The 23,818-nt window shown below is 49.4% G+C and overlaps 2 protein-coding genes across 6 annotated transcripts in view; one reads left to right on the top strand and one right to left on the bottom strand.

The window, feature by feature from the left end:
* Positions 1-11,085, top strand: part of Letmd1 (LETM1 domain containing 1) — a 14,331-nt gene extending 3,246 nt beyond the window's left edge. For 3 of the 5 annotated variants that reach the window (XM_021184130.2, XM_021184133.2, XM_029469601.1), the window contains 6 exons: positions 226-308; positions 2,933-3,119; positions 3,216-3,317; positions 3,409-3,561; positions 4,863-4,959; positions 5,874-6,319. In XM_021184130.2, coding sequence (XP_021039789.1) covers positions 226-308; positions 2,933-3,119; positions 3,216-3,317; positions 3,409-3,561; positions 4,863-4,959; positions 5,874-5,944 — 693 coding nt within the window. In that variant the 3' untranslated portion in view covers positions 5,945-6,319. Of the gene's footprint in view, positions 1-225; positions 309-2,932; positions 3,120-3,215; positions 3,318-3,408; positions 3,562-4,862; positions 4,960-5,873; positions 6,320-10,907 lie in introns of those variants that run through there. The other 2 variants (XM_021184134.2, XM_021184135.2) reach the window with 2 other exon arrangements.
* On the bottom strand, positions 8,861-23,377 carry Csrnp2 (cysteine and serine rich nuclear protein 2). Its single transcript, XM_021184136.2, has 5 exons — positions 23,150-23,377; positions 17,418-17,649; positions 15,925-16,184; positions 12,633-12,929; positions 8,861-10,948 (listed from the first exon to the last, which is right to left on the bottom strand). Exons 2-5 carry the CDS (start codon positions 17,566-17,568, stop codon positions 10,052-10,054), a joined length of 1,605 nt encoding a protein of 534 aa, XP_021039795.1. The 5' UTR covers positions 17,569-17,649; positions 23,150-23,377; the 3' UTR covers positions 8,861-10,051.
* Between the last annotated feature and the right edge of the window lie 441 nt (positions 23,378-23,818).

The following is a 23,818-nucleotide window of genomic DNA, read 5'->3' on the forward strand; positions in this document are numbered from 1 at the left end:
TGTCCTGGAACTCACTCTGTAGACCAGGCTGGCCTCGAACTCAGAAATCCACCTGCCTCTGCCTCCCGAGTGCTGGGATTAAAGGCGTGCACCACCACCGCCCGGCAGCATGGCCCTTTTCGTAGGCCGCAGTACAAGCTCATTTTAAGTGAGTGGGATGGAGGGATTGGCCACATTATCAGGAACTCACCCCAGTTAAAATGGGATCTGTTTATTTCTGTTCAGTTCCGACGAGATATCACCAAGTGTCTCTTCGTCGGCCTCATCTCCATTCCGCCCTTTGCCAACTACCTGGTCTTTTTGCTAATGTGAGTATATACTACCAGCAGCTTGAAACTGTACATTTAGAAGAGTTTACTGTATTATTATTTTCATGTAAATGGATGTCTTGTCTGCATATATATCTGCACCACATGTGTACCTGGTGCCCTCGGTGACCAGAAGAGTGTGTCAGATTCTTTAGAACTGCATTACAGATGTGGGTGCTGGGAATTGAACCCAGGTCCCCTAGAAGAGCAGCCAGTGCTCTTAACCTCTGAACCATCTCTCCAGCCATGAAACTACAGATTTTTTTTTGTAAAGATTAAAAATCATTTTGTCTGGTGTAGAGGCATATAACCCCAGTGCTTGAGAGTTGGAGCATAAGATCAGAAGTTCAAGGCCGGCCTGGATTAGAGAATGAGTTACAGGCTAACCAGAGCTACATGAAACCTTCCTCAAGCAAACAGAAAACAAAAGCCAAGAAAACTAGTCATTTTTAATCACTTTTTTTATTTTATTTTTATGTATATGTGGTTGTATGAACATAATTATATGCATACAGGATCCTGTGGAGCAGAAGAGGGCATTGGGCCCCCTGGAATTGGAGTTATAGATGGTTGTAAGCTGCCGTGTAGCTGCTGGGAATTGAACCTGGGTCCTATGAAAGAGCAGACAGTGCTCTTAACCCCAGCTCCCAAGAAAATCATTTTAAAAACTTTTCATTTCCGAAGTTCAGAGGTCATCAAACTTCCTGCTTCAGTCTTTTCATTATTCCAATTTTTTTTTAAAGCTTAGATTTATTTATTTTATTCTAGTCTATGGCTGTGAGTGTTTTGCCTGCATGCATGTATATGTACCATGTAAGGGCCTACAGACTGTTGTATGCCATCATGTGGTGCTGAGAACTGAACCTGGATCCTGGGTCCTCTGTAAGGACAACATGTGCTGTTAACTGCTGAGCCGTTCCAGCCCTTGTCCCAAAGTTCTTAAGAACTATTCAGGGGCTGGTGAGATGGCTCAGTGGGTAAGAGCACCCGACTGCTCTTCCGAAGGTCCAGAGTTCAAATCCCAGCAACCACATGGTGGCTCACAACCATCCGCAACGAGATCTGGCACCCTCTTCTGGGGTGTCTGAAGACAGCTACAGTGTACTTACATATAATAAATAAATAAATCTTTAAAAAAAAAAAAAAAGAACTATTCAGTGACACAGCACAATGACAGTGTAGGTGGCTCAGTGGCCCTGGGTGTCGTGAAGTAATCCTAGTGTCCTCTCCACCCTACAGACAGCATCTTGTTCCCGGAGGCAGATGACACGCTGGAAAATGTTTTCAGCAAAATAATCATGCTCACATTCCGTTATCATGGCTTCAGTATTTGATAGCCAGAGATGACACTTGTAAGCCGGGACCCTGCGTGGTGTTTAAGCCGTTGGCAGCTGGGTAACAGCAGACTAGACGAAAACTTCTCATGATTTGAGGGCCTGGGGGCCCAAGTCTGCTTCCCAGCACCTACACTAGGTGGCTCATAGCTGCCTGGGATTCCAGTTCTGGGGATCTGACACCCTATTCTGAACAGCTGCACGCATGTGCACAATAATCAAGAAGAAAATCAAATAAGACTTGAAAGGATAGTATTTGGATAGGGCTCAGGAAAGCGATTGATTTTTTTTCTTATTTGGGTGATGTTATCATGTTTGACCATGATGTTTAGCTGTAGAGGGAGCCAGTTGAAGGTCCCAAGGTCACTCTATGTCTGGTGCTTTGATGTGGATATTTGAAAGATGGACCTGCCTATTCAGAATGGCAGTCTGAAGTGGTAGAGCTTCTTACAGCACAGTCAGAGTTTGAATGAGTGTATAACCTTGTAAAAAACAAAAACAAAACTCAAGGTCTCACTGTGTAGTCCTGGCTACCTTGGAACTGAGAGAGATCAGCTTGCCTCTGCCTCCCAGTGGGACTAAAACGTGTGTGTCACACCCAGCCTGTACTTGTGATCTCTTTGTCTTAGAGGTCGTAGGGTCATCTCTGCTGTGGTATGAATTAATCACCCAGAATGAAAGAAGAGGTAAACGCCGGGCGTGGTGGCACTCACCTTTAATACTAGCACTCGGGCAGAGGCAGGTGGATTTCTGAGTTCGAGGCCAGCCTGGGCTACAAAGTGAGTTCCAGGACAGCCAGGGCTACACAGAGAAACCCTGCCTCAAAACACAAACAAACAAAACAAAAAAACAGAAAGGAAGGAAGGAAGGAAGGAAGAAAGAAAGGAAGGAAGAAAGAAGGTAAATAAACCTCACCTGCCCATAAGACGAGGATTTGTAGCCGGGCTAACTAAATTAAAGAACACACGATGGCCTTTTCAGGACTGTGTACGTGTGACCGTGCTGTGGTGGGCAGTCTGCATCACACACAGCATGTAGCTCCGCGTGGAACTCTCCAGAGCGTGCTTTGTGCTTCAGTTCAAAGCGAGGCATTTTACCTGGCTGCTGCATACCAAGCTTCCTTCCCATCACACCTCAGCAATACCGCTCGCAGTTGTGCGAGACGTGGGTGAAACTCACAGGAGAAAGGATGTAGAGAGCCAGGTCTCTGCCGGCCTCCTAGGATCCATGACTGCCGGGTGCCTGACTAGCCCACTCTGAAAGATGTCTTTATGGCCTTTTTCCTTTTAGGTACCTGTTTCCTAGACAACTGCTAGTCAAGCATTTCTGGACCCCCAAACAACAAATTGATTTCTTGGATGTTTATCATGGTCTCCGGAGGCAGTCCCACTCGGAAGTCCTCACACATCTAAGAAGGGCCAGCACTTTTGTTTCTCATGAGAAGCTCCGGAGGCATCTAACAGACCTGTGCACCAAGGTATCTCTCCACCCAGGGCTCCAGAGGTCCCCGGCTCTGAAGTCAGTTACAAGCAGCCAGCCTGGGTCTTTCTAAAATCTACTCATTTCTTGCAAGGTGCAGAGTGGCACCCACCCAACAGCACAGGACGTCCTGGCTCTCAGAGATTGCTTCTCTACCTACCCCTTGGGCTTCAGCCAGCTCCAGGCCTCGCAGATGGTGAGCACCTTGAGGCCTTTTGCATCCACAGGCTCACCACCTTCGAGGCTGTAAAGTAAACCTTCCCCCTCCCTGCCCTGCTGTGTTACAGAGAGCCTTGAGCCAGGCCATGCTCCTCACCCCTTACCTGCCCCCGCCCTTGCTGAGGCGACGTCTGAAGAGTCACACCATCGTGATCCACCAGCTGGACAGGGCTCTGGCAAAGCTGGGGATTGGCCAGCTGACTGCACAGGAAGTGAAATCGGTAAGAGGCTGATTGCTGTGTCAAGCAGGGTTCCAGGCTGGGCTGGAAGCTTACAGGGCTCCTGATCTTGCTCAGATCAAAACACAGCTCTGTGTCTGGGTTGTTTTAGTTGTTCTGATATAGGACCTCTCTATGTAGCCCTGGCTGGCCTCAAACTCTCTTTGTACATGAGGCTAGCCTCGGAAATAAGTGCTAGTACGTCAGTCTCAGAGTGACATGATGAGACCTCCCTAGCGTCCCATGTGGTACAGGTTGGCCGCAGACTTAAAGCAATCCTCCTGCCTCAATCTTCCAAGTGTCGGGATTACAGGCAGAGCCACTACCACTACACTTGGCTCCACAATCTTCTTTCATTTTATTTCTGTGGACTTTTCCTTAGTGAACATAGAGAGTGGGGATGAATTTAAGAAGCAGGGACCCCGGGCGGAGTACGATGGCACAGGCCTGTGACCCTAGCACTTGGGGTGAGTCTCAGGACCTGTTTTAAAAAAATGTCAAGGACAATACATTTTAAGCCTGCTGTTTTAGTTTTTCGAGACAGGGTTTCTCTGTATAGCCCTGGCTGTCCTGGAACTCACTTTGTAGACCAGGCTGGCCTCGAACTCAGAAATCCGCCTGCCTCTGCCTCCCAAGTGCTGGGATTAAAGGCGTGCGCCACCACGCCCGGCTAAGCCTGCTGTTTTAGACTATAAAAGGGTATCCTTAAAAACGAAGAATGTGGGTTGGTTTTTGGTTTTTGATTTTTGGGTTTTTTTTGGCTCCCAGTCTTGGAGGTTTTGGTCCTAATCAGTTGGCCCTGCTGGTGTGGGTGCCATAATGAAGCAGTGCAGCCTGGGAGTATGTGGTGAGGCAAAGTTCATCTCCTATAGCTGGGAAGTAGACAAGAAGAGGAGGCAATGCTAGTATCATGCAGTGCCCTTCAAGCGCACATGCTCATTGACCAGACACACCTCTCAGTAGGTTTCATGTTTTAGCTCCCACCACCACCACCTCCCAGTGGCACAGAACAGAGCACTGAGCCTCTGGGCTTACACACCAAGCGGGGCTGTTGGTAACCTGGACGAGGCCCATACCAGAATGTATGGTAGGCCTCTCGCAGGCTGCTCAAGCACTCTACCTGGGACTGAGCCTCGAGCGTGTGGGCCTTGGCAGGACCTGTAGTAGTGGGCATGCTGGTTTATCCTCTCAGTGTACACTGCATGCGGGAGTTTTCCTGTGGGGATGAGACTCAGTCCATTGTGGGTTTCTACTTCTGTGGCATACTGTGGCTGCTAAGGATGTCTCTCTTCTGAGCACTGCAGGCTTGCTATCTTCGTGGCTTGAACTCCACCCACATTGCTGACGACAGGTGTAGAGCCTGGCTGGGGGAATGGTTGCACATCTCCTGTAGCCTGAAAGGTAAGGCGGCCTCTGCGGCCGTGCTGCTGAGACCTATGCTTTAAAGCATAAACAAAAGCCACAATAAGAACCAAACAAACAAAACACAGGGACTCACTGTGCAGCTCTGGCTGGTTTGGAACACACTATACTGGAGATTGGCTTTGCACTTGCAGCTATCCTCCTGCCTCTACCCCTGATTGCTGGGATTATAAGTAGTGCACCACCATACATAGTTCATTTTGTACTTTGTTCCAGGATTACTTAGGTATTATGACGTTTTTAGCTAACACTATATATATAGTATATATATTATATACATATATGTTATATATACTATATATATATACACACACACACACACACATATATATATATATATATACACACATGTATAATTCAGAGGGCACAAACCCAGGAGCCTACTGCCTGTATAGGCACAGTGTAGACTGTAAGACAGAGGGCCTGCTTCCTGCTTTGAGGCAGCGCTTCACAGCCTGGGTGCTGTTGACATTTGTCTGGGGCATGCCTTGTGCACAGCAGGGTATTTAACGCGGTCACTTGCCCATACCCAGTCCATGCTAGCCACAGCCCTGATATCTCCAGGCACTTTCAAGTGTTCCTGAGCTTGGGGTGGTAAGGGGAGAGGGACACAACTGTCCCGGGTGAGAAGTAGTCTTGAAGCCAAGAAATGTCCTTATAGCACCAACTTCTACCATGAGGTAGGTGACTGCCATCGTGCAAGAACCAAGGCATAGTGGGCAAACAGTGGAAGCAGACACAAGCATGCTTTCAGGGTCTGGGGTGAGGCAGGGACGGTAGAGAACAGCCTCACGCTACTGTCCTCCCTGTCCCTGGCTGTGTACCCAGGCCTCAGAAGGCAGCTGTCCCCTAGCAACCGCCCTAGCAACCGCTAACGCTGATGGTGTTTTCAGAACCCGAGCTGTCCCTCTTGCTGCACAGCGTGGTCCTGCTCTCCACCAACTACCTTGAGACAAGGCGCTGAGTGAACCACACGGAAAGGACGGCATTGTCCTGCAGTCACCTAGCGTGGTGGTGTGGGACCAAGGAGCACCTGCCAGCTGTCTGTGCGCACCACTAGCATGGGAGGCAGAGGAGCGGGTTCCATGGGCTTCAGAGCACGCTACCCCTCTGGGAGCTATAGACATTCCTTCACAGCTTGAGCCTAACAAACCCACGTGTGCTGCCGCCCCCTATGCTAACCTGGAACTGGCAAGCATCTCTGGTACTGGATTTTTATTGTGATTAATACTTAGGTCCTATAAAGTCAGCCTTTGCCCAGGTGGGAATCATGTGGCCTAAAATTGAGGACTGCCATGGTTTTGTTTTTAAGGTTTTTTTTTTTTCTTGTTTCTTTTTTTTTTTTTNNTCCAGACAGGGTTTCTCTGTATAGCCCTGGCTGTCCTGGAACTCACTTTGTTGACCAGGCTGGCCTTGAACTCAGAAATCCACCTGCCTCTGCCTCCCAAGTGCTGGGATTAAAGGCGTGCGCCACCACCGCCCAGCTGTGTGTTTCTTTTTGAGATGAGTCTCTGTTGCCCAGGCTGGCCTCCAATCCCTGTGCTCCAGACTCGGGTGCTGCGGCTGCAGGTCCATACTGCACTGGCCTCACTGCCACGTTCTCTACAGCCAAGCCTTGTTTTCCTGAGACCCTGTGTCTCATGTAGCCGAGGAGGACCTTGAGATCTGGTCTTCCTACTCCCAGCTCCCAGGGACTGGAACACAGGCAAGGAGCCCACGAAGCTCTGGGATGTTGTCTTGGGTGAGTGCTCCTCACCGAGTCTTTGTGCACTAGCGATCTCTGGTGCCAAGAACAGTGCAGCTTACCCTGGGGTGAGGGCACCCATGCCTGGCCCTGCACCGACACCCCGGCAGTGGTTTTTCTTACGCCCCCTCCCTTTTCCTTTTATGGCCCTTTTGAGAGTCTTAATGTATAGCCTGGCAATCCTGACAGACAATTCTGCCACAGCCTCCTGGAGCGAGAATATAAGCATGAGCCACACCCATCCTTTCTGGTGAGACCAAAAGTAGGGCTGTTTGTCCTCATCACTATCATGGGCTAACTTCCACCCCTCCTCTCAGTATTCTCTGGACACTTTTTTTTTTTAATAGTAATTTATGGGAACATTCTAAAGGAGGCGGTGAAAGAATGGCTGCCTGGCCCCTCCCTGCGTTTGTCCCCAGTGTCTTACTTTCCAGGCTGTCACACAGCCCCTAGGGACCTTACATGTTTGCTACCTCCACTGTGTTGCACTAAGCCATCTGTAACCAGCAGTGGCTGCCTTCTCTAGGCTGTGGGTCAAAAACGCACAAGGTACTAATTACTGCCCAGCCCTGGGAGACCAGGAGATTTGCATTAGATAGTGAGTTGGGCTTAACTGTTGTGTGTACATCTATGCCCTGTCGTTTTGTAATAACTTACTGTAAATGCATGAAGCACTGTTTTAAAGCCTAAGTAAAGACGGCCTGAAACCAGTTTCTGGGAATTACTTATGCACACTCTACTCACTTCCCTTCAGCTTCTTTCTAAGAGTGACATAACCTAACTAATGGGTACTTAACTGGTTGGAACAGAACTTTCTGAGGGAATGGGAGGAAGTCTTTAAGGATCAGACATGCTAGAAGGAACGGTAACCAGGATTAGAGACGCGTAACCGCAGACAGCAGGAGTCTAGCAGACAGCAGGAGTCTAACCGGCCAAGTGAAGTGGAACCTAAGGAAATCTCACAGGACAGGTTTTCGGTGCTTCAAAGGCAATGATTTGCATTTCTATCACAAAATATTCCTATCACTGACATCAGTTCCTAACTGACCTGGTTAGCTCTATGTACACAGCAAGAGAAGCACCCTCTCTCTTACCTGCAGTAAGATAAAGAGCCCCACACCATTCTTTTCAATATTTCTTTAATATTACATTTAAATATTCTGTTTAAATACAGCATTATTACAATGTAAAGAACCTAAAGAGCAAAAGTTGTTTTCAGAGAGCCAGACAAGCTTTGGGTTCACATTGAGAGTCCGACCTGTGTGCAGAATCCGAGGAGACGGGTGTCCAAGAGCTGCAGCAGTGCACCACAGTTCTAGGCCTAGACTGAGGGACTGGCTCTGCATCTGTGACACAGGCCCAGCCGTCCCGGCAACCAGGAACCATAAATTGTGTCCAACTCAGGTAGCACCAGAACTGAGATGGACGAAGTTGTAGAAGAGGTTGTTCTTTGCTTGACATTGTCAACGCTAAGTTTAGCACGCAGAAGTTGGGGTCAGTTTGAATCAACATGGAATTAATGAAATGCATTTAGAATAAGAAATTAGTTATATAGAAATATCTTGGGGTTGGCTAATCTTTACGTTTCTTAATGAAAATCCAAATCTAAGGGCTAAGAAAGTTGGAGTCTTGAGGTAAGGGGCCGAGTCCCCTCCTGTCCATCTTTCTATCAACAGTCTCAGCTAAGCTTGAGTCTTTGAGTCTGAGAGGTCTAGCCAGGAGTGAGAACACCTTGACCTTCTCAGATAACTCTGAGAGACTGGAGAGACAGCCTATGCACTCACTTAAGAAGTGCAGCCAAAAAAACAAAAACAAAAACAAAAGCCAATGAAACCCAAGAAGAGACAGTGGCAGAATGGGCGGAACACCAGCATCCAGTTAAATACAAGGTCCTCCAGGCTTAGGATTCAGGGATTTTTCTGATGTTTCTGCTGCCATATACACTGATTGTTTATGACACCAGGGCCTTATTATCTCACCAAAAATAAATAAATAGATAAAACCAAGTGAAGAGATGCACACACACAGTCCCAACACTCAGGATGCATGACTAGGTTGGAGGCCAGCCTGGTCTACATAGCAAGTCCCAGGCCAGCCAGGGCTGTTTAGCAACACACTGCCTCAAAAAAAAAAAAAAAAAAAAAAAAAAAGAATGAAAGAAAACAAGTTTGTGGTTTTTTTTATGGTTTGTAAAGAATGATAAGAGAAAAGTGTTTTGCCCCTACTGCCACCATTTAACCAGGAGGCAGAGGTAACACTGCCAATCAAGAAGTCAGTGCTAAATGGGGACCTCTGAACTTCCCGAGCTCATGAGAGGAGCAGCGCTTCTGCTGAGGTAAGTGTTGAGTCTGAGTCCCAGGCATCCACGTCATTATTATAATGTGATCCGGAATCCTCTGGAATGTGGGACTCCTATGTCATAACTAAGAAGCAGTCTGACTTCCAGTTTTCATGAATCTCCAAGATGGAAGGCTCCAAAACACATGTGCCACTCTTGGGATTGAACTGTAAACTCCAAAGAACTTTCTAACCCCACACAACCAAGAATGGCCATGGGGGCAGTTACAGAGGGAGAGTCCTACGTCTCAATGACCTGTACTGCAGTGCACATTCCATTCAGAGCCAAGACCCCCCAAAAGGAGAGAGTGGATGTGTGTGTGTGTGTGTGTGTTGCACTAGGTGAGAGAACAAGCTCGACAAAGCAATCTTCCAGACTGTTCCATACTGGACCCTGCCCCATGTATAAGCCACACCCCCACCCAGCCTGCATTTCACCTTCCAAGACCGAGGTTTCGCTCTCGTACTGAAGCGCATATGAAAGAAAGAACTCAGGTACAGGCCAGGGATCCCAGTTTGCAGATCAGGTCAGGAAACACCAAGGGCTTGGGGGAAAGGCAGAATAAACGTTTAAAGCTCCTGGGAGTTTTTTATAGAAGCAGAGACTCTTCTGGGGCCTCCTCTCCGTTCTAGACTCAGCTGAGTGGCCTTGCCACTAAAGTGGCTGCTACAAGAAGACAGGGTGTCTGAGGAGCCAGCATGTGGTGCAGGGAGCTGCTCGCATCCTTGGTTCTGGCACTAGGCATAAAGAGCTGCTTGAGCTGCCCAGCTCCTTCTGTGATCGACATCTTTGTTCTGGCGGTCCGGAGAGCGCGGCACTGGACACTGCAGCTGGGGCTGCTCTCCTGGGAACGCTCTCTCAGAAACACATGGACTAACAATCCTTTCCTACCCATTTTCCTAAGACTTCCAACAAAATAACCTGGGAGCAGCAGTCTTGTTTTGAAATGGTGTTAGATAATAAATAGAGAATGGACAATGTATCTCTGGTCACACTGCCAGAGGGAGTTCTAGGGCTGAGTCTTCAGAGGTCCGGTCCTCACTCTGCTGGGAGTTCTGCACTCCACAGCCTTCTTCATTGTCCCTTCGGAAGGGTAGGCTTGAGGGAGACCAAGAGGGGCGCAAGTCTTCACTCTCAGGCTCCTTAAGGTTACAGTCATCGGGCAAGAGTTTGTTGAGACTGGGTGTTTTCCCCACCTCTGGCTTACAGAGAGCAGCTGAGGCTGAAGGGCCGCAAGCCACCAGTGAGGTAACAGGGAGCGAGAAAACACTCACATCTTTCTCTTTGGGGAAGGAGGCTGGGTCTTCCTCTGACCCGGACTCTGATTTCACTCCCACCACCGGCCTCTGCTCTACCTGGTAGTACACCAGAGGTCCACTGTTCAAGTAAGACGGGCTGCTCATCGGGGAGGCAGCTGGGTGTTCTGAATTCTCAGTAAAACACAGGACGGAGGAACCTGGGGGCAGCTGAGCCTGGATGAGAATGGGGGCCGCAAGGCCTGGGCACAGCTCTTGGGGAACAGCCAGGGGTTCCTCCAGGATGCATACGCCCAGGCTCTCCATGCTGGAGTCCAGGCTAGCGCTAGAGCCACTCGAGTCCTCCTCGGCCTTGAGCCGCTCCAGCTCCTCTGCACTCTGCAGATGCATCACTGCAGTCTCGTTCTCAGCGATGAACTCCTGGAAGTCCTGTGTCTGCGAGCTCTGTGCTCCCGGCAGGGGCTCCTCCTCGGCTGCTGGGCGACTCACCTGCCGCTTGCTCTCCAGCTCCAGCTTCATGATGGTGTGGAGGTAGTGAGTCCGCACTCGGATCGGGTTAAACTCAATTCGCCCAGCCATGTTTCCACAGCCATCCCTGGAGCAGCCACACGGAAAGGACATTCGATCCACCTGAGGGGAGCACAGTGGGTTGTGGCAGATAAGACCAATGGCTCTAACAGTGGAGACAGGTGACACTAGCTGGCACACACAAGCAGCTGGGATTTGAGAAACGACCAGTTCAAAACCTAACACACAGCTCAAGCTAACAGCGCTCGCTCAGTTATCCAACCACTTGCGTCTCAGCTTCAGCTCAGCCATTAATTAGTGGTGGCATCTCAAGAGAGCCATTTATTTTCTCCCCTGGGCTTTGTTTCCTTTTCTAAATAAAAAAGAATCACATCAAAGGCTCCTTCCAGTTAGCAAGTCTGGAGCTCCCTCTGAATGCTGGCAATCTCCAGGTAGAAGAGGTTTGGGCCTCTGGAACTTACCTGGCTCACTGAGACAAAAGGCTGGGCCTAGCCTCCTGCCTGACAGGGGAAGTGAGGGGGGAATCTTGCTACTTCAATGCACTACACTCTAGGGAGACTAAACAAAGGTGCCTTAGTGCTCAGGAGTGGACGTGAAGGTTCACACTGCAGCCAGCGTCTCACCACCTGGTTCTCCCTGAAGGTCAACCAGCGTAGCTTTGAAGCAGTGGCCAAGATAATTACTTACAGCCAGGGATCTTTAGGAGATGTGCTGGGCATAGTGGCACATGCCTTTAATGCCAGTCCAGGGTGGGAGAAGGCCTAGGCAGGTGAATGCCTGGGCTACAAGGTGAGTTTCAGGCCAGTCTGGGCTACACAGTTTTAAAGAAGAACTAAAAAAGAAGGGAAAATGGAAGGAAGGAAGGGAGGGAGGGAGGGAGGGAGGGAGGGAGGTGCTTTCTGTTTCTTTCTCTTTCCTTAATACCCAAAACTCAGAGAAATTACACAGCAAACAGTAAGAACACATCTTCTGTGATATCACCTTATTAAGCTCTTCCTCCAGACCAAGGCATGGTGATACACACCAGGACTTCAGAATTTGGAGGTAGAAGCAGGACCAAGAGTTCAAGGTCATCCTTGGTTATAAAGCAAATTCAGTTCCCAACCAGCCTGGAATAAGACTGGTTCCCCTGCCCCAGAAGAAAGCTTACCCAGTCCCACCAATTCCTAGGACTCTCCCAGGATTGTGAATAACTGGCTGAACAGGAGCCTTCGGGAAGGAAATGCTGGTCAGATCTACTCCAGCTCTTTCTTAGTAAAACAGCCAAGGAGAGGAGCTAAGGGTCCACCCCAGGCCCCTCAGCATCGAGTTCCACGCAGTTCATTGTCCAGGGAAATGGGAATTTCAAACATCTCTTAGAATGCCAACAAGAAGATACACTGAGGGAAGTAAGGATGAGTGTGCCAGCTCAGGTCTGGCCTGAGTTAGAGATTCTCAAAGCTATTTTGATTTTTACAAAACTGGAAAAAGATGCTGCACGTGCAGACTGAGTGCACAGGCCACCTCATTTCTATGTCCTTTTACCTCACAGCATCCCTACTAACGGGACACTTAGCGAATGCAAGCATAGTGGCCCTGCTCTTCCCTCTGTGGCTGCTGCTTGTCTTCTCTGAGGTAGACAACAGAAAAGAGTCACGTCCACAGCCAAAGGACCTGCCCTGTTTGTCTTCTCTGGGAGAGTTGTGGAACCGACCATATTCTCAGCCATGGGTCCCTCATCCTCGAGGGGAAGCTTTCTATCCTCCTGGGCACCCAACCACACTCCTGATCTTGGTGTATGACTGACCTGGCATTTAATCCCGGCCTGGCTACAAGCACATGCCTCTGGGTCACAGTATAGCCGACAGTCACAACCACACTCTTCCCGAGACAGGCGGATGGCTCTGAGTTCTTGCTTCTCTTCGGCGTCAATCCGGTGGACCCCGGAAGCCCTGAGCAGGGCCCGCCTCCGTTTGGTGGGCAGGGGCTGAAGGAAGAAGTAGTCGTCCACCTCCACGTTCTCCACGTCGATGTCCTCGTCTGAGACATCATCGAGTGTCAAGCCGTCGGCCTCCACTGACTCCACGGTCCCGTTCTTCGTCAGCTGCCAGGAGACAGGCAAGGTCAGCTTTGGAGCATTAGTTAGCAACAGTGACTAAAGTCTCCCGAGGTTTGCAGTGACAGGAGCCGTGTCGTCTCAGAGCTGAGCACCAGAAATGTGGAGGCCAAGGAACTGGGTTTTATTTAATTTTATATTTAAGTAACCAAAATAATTAATGGTTGCCGTACTGGACTGTATAGGACACGATTAAAAAACCTGAGCCTTCACCTTTCTGAGTTCTGGGTCCTCAAAAACCAGTCTCTGGGAGGTGTGGCATCACAGAGCTGTCACCCAGCTGCTTAACAAGGAGAGGCTAGGGAGCGAGCAACACAGCAAGGTCCTGTCTAAAGGGATTTAAACACACCTCATCTTCCCTCCTGGATTGCTAACTGTCACCTGCATTGGTGCTAATGGTGTTGCAGTGGCTGTGTGCTCCTAAGCAATATTGGCAACCTTGCAGAATGCCCTCAACTTGAACCCTGGAAAGCCCAAACTACCTTCAGAGAGAAAGGGTACACTGCAGTATAGCACCAGTTTCCCAGGTGTTGGTCCACGGGATCCCCACACCGTAAACAATCGCCTGTGCTCAGGAGGAACAACTGCACCTCACTGTTAAGGGAGGGCAGCCATTACTAACAATTATGAACACCACTTCCAACCCAGGGTCTAAAGTGTGTGCTTTCCTCCTCCTAGTCCTTGTTTATTTGACTTCAAAGAAAAACGGTGTGAGGTATGGCAGTGTAAGTCACTGTGTGTGCTATCAGAGCAGAAGGCTGGGTTTTCTGCACCAAGGTGGACAGAAAGCAAGGCAGGACTCGTAGAAGGACAGGCTGAAGACAATTTCTGGCTGAATGAGTTCTTCAAACTCACTAGAGGATCTAAGTAAAGAAGATGAGGCCCAGCCCCTGGGGCTCTGGAAGCTGCCAGCAGGCTGAAAGCCCAGTGGCTGGAGTCTTCAGTTTATTTCATCACACACCCACTGTGCTGGGACAGGCACGGCTCCTGTGAGAGAGGTGACGCAACAGGCTTGAGCCACCATGAGCAGTTCACCTCACTGCTTGTGGGGAGCTAGCTGAGTGGGGCTTCTAAGTATTACCTATACACCAGGCAAGAACTGCCAGGCTCCTTTCTGTAGACCTTGGGATTATTCCTGTTTGTGTCACAAAACTGGCTCGTCCCCAGCACTCCCACTGTTCCCAAAGGAAAACAGCCATCAGAAGTAGGAGACTTCAGGTCTCCACAAAAGGGGCATTTCAGAGCAATGCATCCAGTCATCAAACAATGCTGGGACAGCTAGATATCTTTGTGCAGAGAAAAGTTAAGGCCAGGTATAGCAGGTAGCTCATGCTTAATAATCCTGGCACTGAGGAAGTGGTAGAGGCAAGAGGCGCAATGCTCAAAGCCACGCCCTGCTCCACAGCAAGTTCAAGGCTTGCTTGAACTCCATGAGACCCACCCGAAAACAAAACCAGAAAACACCAACCACCACCCAATCCAAACTACTTACAATAATAAATCCCATATGGATAAAGTAAAACTAAAATATTAGAAAAGTATATGGAGTGAAGGCTACAGTGCTCTAACAGTTGACTAGAAGGGCTGCAAAGGGAAAGAACTATGGGATGGCACACAAGACATGCAGTACATACGTAATTTCAAGACTATGCCCCTCTAAGTGCTAAGGACAGGAGCCTTCCTGGGGAGGAAGGCAGGTTCCCGCCATCCTCTACCATCATGGTGTGCTCAGTACGTCCTGCTCAGAGCACAGGACACATCCCTCCTCCATCTCCTGTGGAGGAGCTGCCTTCCAGGAAAGGGGCAGAGACCCTTCACTGCAACTGAAAAGAATGTTTGTTTGTCTAGCTGTTGCTATAGCAACAGAAAGGTGACAGACAGGGTCAGTGAAAGAATTCCTAAGAAGAAAGGGGAGGCTGAATGTCACTGTTGTTAGAGTGACAGGTGTGAGGACTTCGGAGCAGACTGAGAGTTCACCAAGAGTGAGACTGGCAAGGCCTGGCCTCCTGCCACTGTTGTCCAACTTTGCCAGGCCTCAATTGTCTACACACTAGAAATATTGCAGCTACCTCATGGATGGGTGGAGAAACTCATTCATCTTCTCTAACCCGAGGCTTCGTGAACACCAGGTGAGTGCTCTAACCACTGAGATTCACCCTCAGCTCTGGGATTTGAGAACGCATAGAAACTCTATTGATAGAGGGTCAATAGTGCTAAGGCAGGATGCAGGTGTCTCAGATGAGTCTTCTGGTGCTATCAGTGACGTCTATGTAGGAAGTGACGTCTATGTAGGAGGTGGGGTATTTTTTTTTAAAGACTGATTTATTGGGCCAGGTCTGGTAGTGTATGCTTTAATATTAGTACTTGGGAGACAGGTAGGAAGATATCAGTGACCTAAAGCTACCTGGTCTACACAGCAAGTTCAGTTCAGCCACGTGAACCAGCATGTGAGCACTGTGCACCAAACCCAGCCACAACCGCTCTTAAATGCTGAGTCATGTCTCTGGAACCTACTGGTATCCCTGTCTATGAATCTAACCATGAAATAATGCTACTCTCTGCACCAAGGAGACTGTGTCAGCCCTCTGCGGTGACTATGTGCAAATTGCAGAGGGCCATGCAAGACCCGTGGAACCTGCTCTATTCAGAACAACCATGGACACACTGAGATTTGTATTTTCTGGGTGACTGACAAGTTTTGAGTATTCACATTATGCTTTAAAAAAGCATTCTTGTGACAAGAAGTAAGGGACTGTGCAGAGAAGGTGGTTTTTTTTTAATCTCTGGTCGACACTGCCACCAGAGAGGACAGGAGGAGACCATATTTAAACATCCGAGACTTCTCATTAGAAAAAGGCTTGCACTCTCTGCTTGCCCAGATCAGCAGTACAGTAGACCAGCCTCTCTGGACCATTGGACTCAGGGTTCCCACTTGACCTCGACACTCAAGAGGCAGCAGAGCCCACGCCCCTCAGGCAGGCACCTTCATTTTCTTGGCGTGAAGTTTCTCCTCCTTCAGGTGCTCACGGAGAATCTCTCTATGGTTCACCTCCTGCTCTTGTGCAAACTCACAGAGGGTGTAGCTGCGTACAGAGTTATGGCGTTGGGCCATTCCCAAGGAGCTTCCACCCTGGCTGGGCACGCTGGTGAAACCCTGTCGCCGGGCGAAGTAGTATACAGTCACCTGGTCAAAGCGGACATTCTTCCTCCGGAGCTGCTTCTGCCGCTTCAGGATGGATGTTGCTATGAACAGAGCACACAGGGGTTAAACCAGAGACAGCGAGCCCAGGACCCTCACCTGCCCTTAGTCATTGAGGGAGGATCTTTTTTGTTTGTTTGTTTGGTTGGTTGGTTTTTGTTGTTGTTGTTTTTTCAAGACAGGGTTTCTCTGTGTAGCCCTCCCTGGCTATCCTGGAACTCACTCTGTAGACCAGGCTGGCCTTGAACTCAGAAATCCACCTGCCTCTGCCTCCTGAGTGCTGGGATTAAAGGCGTGTGCCACCACTGCCCCTGAGGGAGGCTATTTCCAAGTCTTAAGTCATTTGCAAAAGTGAAAGGAGCTTTGAACCGCAGCTGGTTCATCCCACTGCCCCCAGACTGACTTCATCTAAATAGCTGGCCACAAGATCTATTTTTAGACAGCAACTGGGGAATGCTAGGTGTTTATTTCAGGAGAAAAGAAAATTGTTGGGTGATAATTTAAACTAATTAAAACTAAATTTTAAAAATTCAGTTCTTCAGTATGTATTTCAATAGCCACATGCGACTAATAACTACCAGTGGCCCATGCTGACAGGGACATTTCTACCACAGAGGGATTCAACTGGATAGTATTCTTCTACAGTGGGGGATTTTCTCTAATTGGCCTGATGATAAATAGTTTAGGCTTTTTAGGCCATGAGGTCTCTGCTGCAACCACTGAAGCATTCTGCTAGTGCATGAAGACAACCACGGCAATGGCCTGACATTGCAACAAAACAAACAAGCCTGACCCTCACTCTCAGAGGCTCCCTGTGGGAACAGTGTGAGAACTGGAAGAGGCTACTGTGCCCAGGACAGGTGCCACCGGAAAAGCTGCCAGGTGTGCTCTGTTGAACCAGTGGCACCACTCAGGGCTTTCAGTTCAGGGTTCAAACCCTCAGAGATCTACGGGATGGAGACACTAGGACTGAAGACCTCTGGAGGTGCTCAAGTGTCCAAAGCAAACATTTTCTCCTGCTCCAGCTGCAGTTTTTGGAACCCCTGGGCAAGTCCCCTGAGGTAAAAGTAGAGCTCTGAGCTCCTCCTCCTCCTCCGAATCCCAACCATCAGGCACCCAAACCACAACACATGCGGAATAAATCACACTTTAGCCTCTGCTATCAGAGCAGCGAGGTTTTCAAAAAACAAGGGCATGTGTGGAAAGGGTAAAGTCCCTGGGCTGGCTCCAGTCTCTCTGAGGAGTGTGGGAGTAGGCATGAGGAGCAGCTCACTCACGTGTGAAGCTGGCAGTCGTAGGAGGGTTAAGGCTGTCGCAGCTGTCCGCACTATCACTGCTGGACATCTCATCATCTGAGTTGGAGACTGACGAGCCCACGTCCACATCATCGAATTTCCTCTTGAGGCCTGAGCCGGAGAACGCATCCATTGGCTTCCAAAGTTGTCCTCGGGGAGCCAAGCACGATGGCCCCAAGCTGCTCACCACCAGCTAGCCAGGAGCATGAGGACTCTGCGCAGAGGAGAATAGCAGTCAGCAGTGTGGTCCCAAGACAGAGCTGGCAGGTCTGTCAACACAGCACGCTCACTGCAGACAAGCTGCACACCTGGCCCAACACTGAGTCTGGCTTCTCTGACTAGGTCTTTCTTTGTTGGCTCTGGCCAGGGCTCTCTCACTTCTTCCTTTCAGCCCCTCAGACCACAGTTACTCTTGACAGTTTGCAGCAGCTCCTTCCCAGTGGAGGGATGGCCTCACTATCAATCCTGCTGGCCACAGGAGTCACTGGCCCAGGCTACGCTCACTGCCCTTCCGATCACACAGGAGAGCACTCCAAGGTATCACTGGGAGACTAGATCAGAAACAGCATAGCCTTTGCCTAAACCAAAGCCAGACCCAGGTGTTAATCCCAGGGATCATATAGTCTGGCAAGTCCCCAAGAGTATAACTTAAACACACTCGTTCCTTGGATATTAATAGCCTTTTGAATGAAAATAGGGCTGCTGTGTTAACATAGTTCAGAAGACTACTTAAAGCAGCGCCTCTTAGGGGTTTTTAATACACTTATGATCATGGTAAAGGCTAGAAGAAAACAGCGCAGTGTTTTACAACCTGATTATGGAACCCACTGTTTCCAAAGTATGTTAGGGGGCAGACAATCTCTTGAACGCTCTTTGGGAAATTCTGCTCCAGGCTCTCAATTTTGAAGGACATTGGCAGTCAGGAAAACCCTTGACCCAGATCTTCACAAGTGTGAAGTGTCTCATCAGCCTCCCAGAATGGGCAAATTTAGTACTAAAGAAAGGAGCCAAGATTAGAATCTGTACTGGCTTCAAAACCCAGAAAGGGGGGCTGTGGGTGCAGCTCAGTGGCAGAGCGCTTGCCTGGTGTACACAAGGCCCTGGGTTTGATCCCAGCACCACACACAAAACAGAAACCAGATTCTCTGTCTTTCATGGTCTCATCATTTTCTGTGCACAGAGGAAAATAGAGCTTTACACACTCTGGCCTCTGAAAAGAAACCATCAAGGGAGAGCAGGAAGAGAACTGCCCTGGCTACAGACACAGCAGGCACAAGCCTTCCTCTTTCTCCATTGTCGGACGTAAGCCCCTCAAGGACGTGAGCCCAGGAGAAAGGCTGAGCGACATCCCACACGTGACGAGGCACAGGACCATGACCTCACTAGCTGCTAATTATGCAGCAGGATTAACAGCACTGCCCAGAACATGCAGACATGGCTGCATCACTGCAGAGTGCTACCCAGAATGCACTGTGGTGACAGGAGGTATTTGCTACACCTGGATTTTCTGGTCTCCATCTTTTAGCAGCAATTTAGATCAGCTCTACAAAGTTAAACCAAACCTGGTAGGTGCTTTGAGGATTCCCTAAAATATCTTCTCAGATCACATAAAAAAAAAAAAATCTGCATTTACGTCACAAAACGAACCCAAGTGCCTTAACTTTCAAACAAGCACATCCTTCAAGCAAGTTTGGCTAAGAAGAAAAATTAAAATCAAGAGCTTGTTAAGAATTATAATCAAGGCTGGGGATGGTGGCACAAGCATTTGATCCCAGCACATGAGAGGCAGAGACAGGTGGATCTCTGTGAGTCTGAGGCCAGCCTAGGCTACATAGTGAGTTCTAGGACAGCTAGGGATACATAGGGCCTGACTAACAATATTTATATATAAGATAAAATTAAGGGCTGGCAGTCAGCAGTTAAGAGTGCTAACTGCTCCTCCAAAGGACTGGGGTTCGGTTCCAGCATCCAACCCTCTAACCCCAGTTCCAGGGAATCTGAAACCCTTTTCTGGCCTCTGCAGGCACCATGGTACACAGGCATAAATGCAGATAAAAATGCCACACTAGATTTTATGTGTATAAAATCTAGAAGGTTTTAAAAGAATCAAATGAGTCCAAGTTATGAGCTGTGTTCCTAGGATCTGCCTGCAGGTCACGTTAGCAAAAGACGAGAGGTAAGCGAGTAGAGGGGCTCTGTATGGTTTAAGGTCTTAGCTGGGCTTAGAGATGATCTCCTTCCAGCTAACAAATGTCTCATTCTATTCTATTTTGAGTGAAGGAGCATGGGGGGGGGGGGTGGACCTTTGTCATTAAATATTCATGTGGATTCTATAGCGGAAAGGAGAATGTCTGCTGAATTCCCCTCCTCCACGCCTTCTACACGAAAAACCAACACTGAGCAAAAAAAACCATTTTTCTTGGAAAAAGCACAAGTGCCCCTTCAAATTTAACTGAATTCTAGTTAATACTTCTAAAAAATGGCTGCTCCTTAGCCCGGAAGCCTTCATGAGTTATGACTGGAAGCAAGCGTGCACTCTGCCTCTTTTCTCAGATCCTCTGCTTCCGGCCGTGTGGGTTTCCTTGAACTATTCCTCTTTAGTCTCACATGGACTTGGATCTGTGCCAAACCCATCCTTATTACTACAACTCTCCCTCATCTTAACCTAGCTGCCCGAGAGAGTACCCTGCCATCCGGGTTACTCTGTGCCCTTGAGCGTGGCGCTGACGCCCACCGCTGCTCTCTCAGAGCCCTTCCTTCCATGTCTTCCCACCTCTGGGGTTGTGGGTTGGGCAATGACAGAGGTAGGCAGGGAAGAAAGGGAAGGAGAAACTGAGATGTAAGGAGAGGTAATTTTCTTAAGCTGCCAAGGACAGTCAGGTCTACATGTGTAAATGGTCTATATACTGACCTATGTGACCTAATCCATTAAAGGACGGGGACAGAGTGGCTGTGTAGCACAGCGGCTGCCCGTCATGCCTTCGACGCCCTCTCTGGCTTCAATTCCCAGCACCGCAGAACAATGGCAACAGACCATCTCATGGACAGCCTCGGGAAAACCCGAGACTCCACTGTCCTAGCTCTCTTCACCCACTCAAGATGTTAGTAAGACTTCCTGTAAAATCACGTTTCAATTGTTTCGAGTTTAGCTGCTAGCTCAGCCGCATAAAGGCCCAGCTTGTTTCCTGAGAAAGGTCCGGAACTCACATGGTCCTCGTGCTTCAGCCTCTCAAGTCTACTATCATCATCTCCTGGCGAACAGTGTAAGTTTGCTTTTCAAGTCAGCCCTCTCTGGTGTGGGCCAGACTTGTAAAAGACGTACGTAACATGAACGTCCCACCTAGTTCCATACCGCCTAGAAAAACTCTAATCCATCACTATAGTAACCACGAGAACAAGTTCCATATTTTTTTTTATTCACATTAACATCATCTTAAGGCCGGGCGTGGTGGCGCATGCCTTTAATCCCAGCACTTGGGAGGCAGAGGCAGGCGGATTTCTGAGTTCAAGGCCAGCCTGGTCTACAGAGTGAGTTCCAGGACAGCCAGGGCTACACAGAGAAACCCTGTCTCGAAAAACCAAAAAAAAAAAAAAAATCATCTTAAACCCAAAGTAGAAACCAGTCATTCCCACTGGCTCAACTTTTCCTTTAACCATTAAAAGATCAATGCCTGGGTTCAAAAAGATACTGTAACCCTCACATGATGGTCTATACATGTAATTCCAACACTTAAGTGCAGGAGGAGCAGGAGTTCAAGTTTGCAGCTAAGCAAGGCCACAAGAAACCCTGTCTCAACCCCTTCCTACCCCTCCACTTTATTAAGTTTTATATCGAAGCACTGAAACCTGTACAGACATAACCAAGGTGAGGCTAGAAATGCAAGTCAGAATATTTAGCTATCTAAATAAACATCTCACCAACAAATAATCTCTCTCTAAGAGCTTTCACATGCCCGTGAAAGAGTCAGAAACACATTCTGACAACATGCCCTGTTTTCTGTTTCCAGCTGGACATTTCCCAAAGGGTCATATAGAGTTCTCAGCTGCAGAGCATAGATGACATTAGGCTAGCACCAAATAAAACCAGCATGTATATTTCAGTACTCAGCCTAAGCTTTCTGCAGGCTGATAAGGGCTCAAACCTCAAATCCCAACTTATATAAGAATAGCAAAAATCGGGTGTGGCAAAGCAGGCCCAGTCCCAGCACCAAAGAGACAGAGTCAGGTGAATCTCTGTGAGTTCCAGGCCAGCCAGGGCTACATAGTGGATTCCAAGACAGACAGTGCTATGCAGAGGAGCACTGACCCAAAAAGCATCATCAACAACAAACACAGTTCAGGGGAAACTCTGGACACAGAGGATTCCTGTAAAGCTTGGGTAATGTGAACCTTTTTCCTAAATGACTCCAAAACCCTAACACAGGGGACAATCTTTCCACCCAACTAGAACCCAATATTCTGCCAAAGGTCAAGGAACCCTTACAGGACTGTTAAGACTACCAGACACTCTGGGGCAGAGAGGCTCCTGTTATACTGCAACACTGTAACACTTGAGTAAGATGCCCTACCTTGTTCCTCCTTTCTAAGATACTGTGGGTGATTCGCAAATACTATCCTATGGCTCTACGTGTCCTTGCGATCCCCAAGATCGTGGAAGTGGAAAGACACTCGGTATAAACCTTCTCCTTAAGCTAGGCATTTAAAGAAGGCCCCTTCCCACCTCCACTCCCCAGGTTTTACCCGTTTACTAACACTAGGTTAGAATTCGGCTTCCCACATTAAAGCCACATCTGAGAGAAAACACCGAGCTTTGTGAGAGACCTGGAACATGATGCTGCACTAACTCTCCTCTGAAGGATATCGCCATTTATAACTCTCCCACACACCAACACCCTGGTTTTGGATATTTGTAAAATTTAAAGCCACCAAAGAAAAGGAGAATGTGAATCGGCTGGGGTTCTAACGACGAAAACTGGAGGACACGGGGAACAGTGTCATCTCTTGGGGATAACTTCTAACCTTTCATACTGAAGAATGGTTTCTGTGTCACACTGTCACTCTCAACCCTTCTAAAAGGGTGAATCAAGACCATAGCACTCAAAGGATGGATGGCAGGCGGCTGCGTGTTTAGGCCTGCGAAAAGGATCAAGCTAGCAACCGGGACAAGTGATGCTCTCATTTTTGCACACAACGCCAGAAAAAATGGGAGACATCGGAAATCAGAGCAGAAGGGACATGCCAAGTCACCAGTTCCCCTCAGCACCGCTGAGGAACCCTTCCGCTCTCAACCCATGGATTCCCGCTAACCTTCCCGCTCATTTCCATCTTCTGCAGTCCCCACAGCCTTCCACATCCTCCTGCCTGCTACTCACAAATTCCCAACCACTCCTCCCACATTTTCCTCCAGTCCCCCTCCCCTTCCTTCACTTCCCTCCATCCTACATCACTGCCCACTCCATTCCGAACTCAGCCGTCAGCCGCAATCCAGCCGGCTTCCAAGCCGCCCATCCATCCCTCGAGCTAGCCTGCAGCCCGGCCCGCGTCCCCGGCGCCCCTAGCTCTCACGCCTCTTCCCAGAGGCGCCCCGGCTCCCCGCCCCCCCGCCTCCTTAGTCCGCACAGCTCGGCGCCGGAGCGCTGCTCCACTGCTGCCCGAGAACTGCTGCCAGGCAAGGACGAGGCGGACCCCTCCTCCCCGCACCCCAGGCCCATTACCGGCCCCGCCGCAGCCGCTTCTCTCGTCACGGTCTCCGCCGCCCCCGCTGGCTACTCAGCCAGTGTGCAAGGAGGGGAGACCCAGGCGTGCCGGCTCCCAGGCCCGTCGCGTGGCTCTCGAGGCTGCAGGGTGTGTGGGTCGGCCGGCAGGCGGCGGGGGGCGGGCGGTTCTGCACTCCAGCTCCCCGGGCAGCGAAGACCAGAACCGTCCCGGCTCCGGCTAACAATAGGCTCCGGCTGCAGCGCTCTGCCTCTTATAGGCGCCGGCGCGTCGCGGCCGAGGCCCGGGGCAGCCTGGGAAATGGAGTCTACACCCGGCCCACACCCAAGGCATGCCGGGAGTTGAAGGCGGCCAGTGCCCCAAAGTCCTCGCCCAACCTGGAACGTTCGCGGCGGACCCCGGAGAGCGCCTGTAGGGCAGCTGCCCGCCTTGAAGCCGGATGCTGCGGATCCTCGGCTACACTTCCTCGCGTCAGAACCTCACCCCATGCCTGGGGAACGTGATTCTCACGGGATTGTCCCATATGACTTGCTGCAGCTGGCCTAATTTATAAAAGAAATTATGAGCAATGACCTATCTATTTATATGATGGATCGATTTCAACTTTTTTTCCAACCCAAACGGGGTCTCTCTACATGGCTCTGGCTGCCCTGGAACTCACACTAGTC

The sequence above is a fragment of the Mus caroli genome, chromosome 15 (assembly GCF_900094665.2).
Source record: "Mus caroli chromosome 15, CAROLI_EIJ_v1.1, whole genome shotgun sequence".
In the NCBI taxonomy this organism is placed as follows: domain Eukaryota; kingdom Metazoa; phylum Chordata; class Mammalia; order Rodentia; family Muridae; genus Mus; species Mus caroli.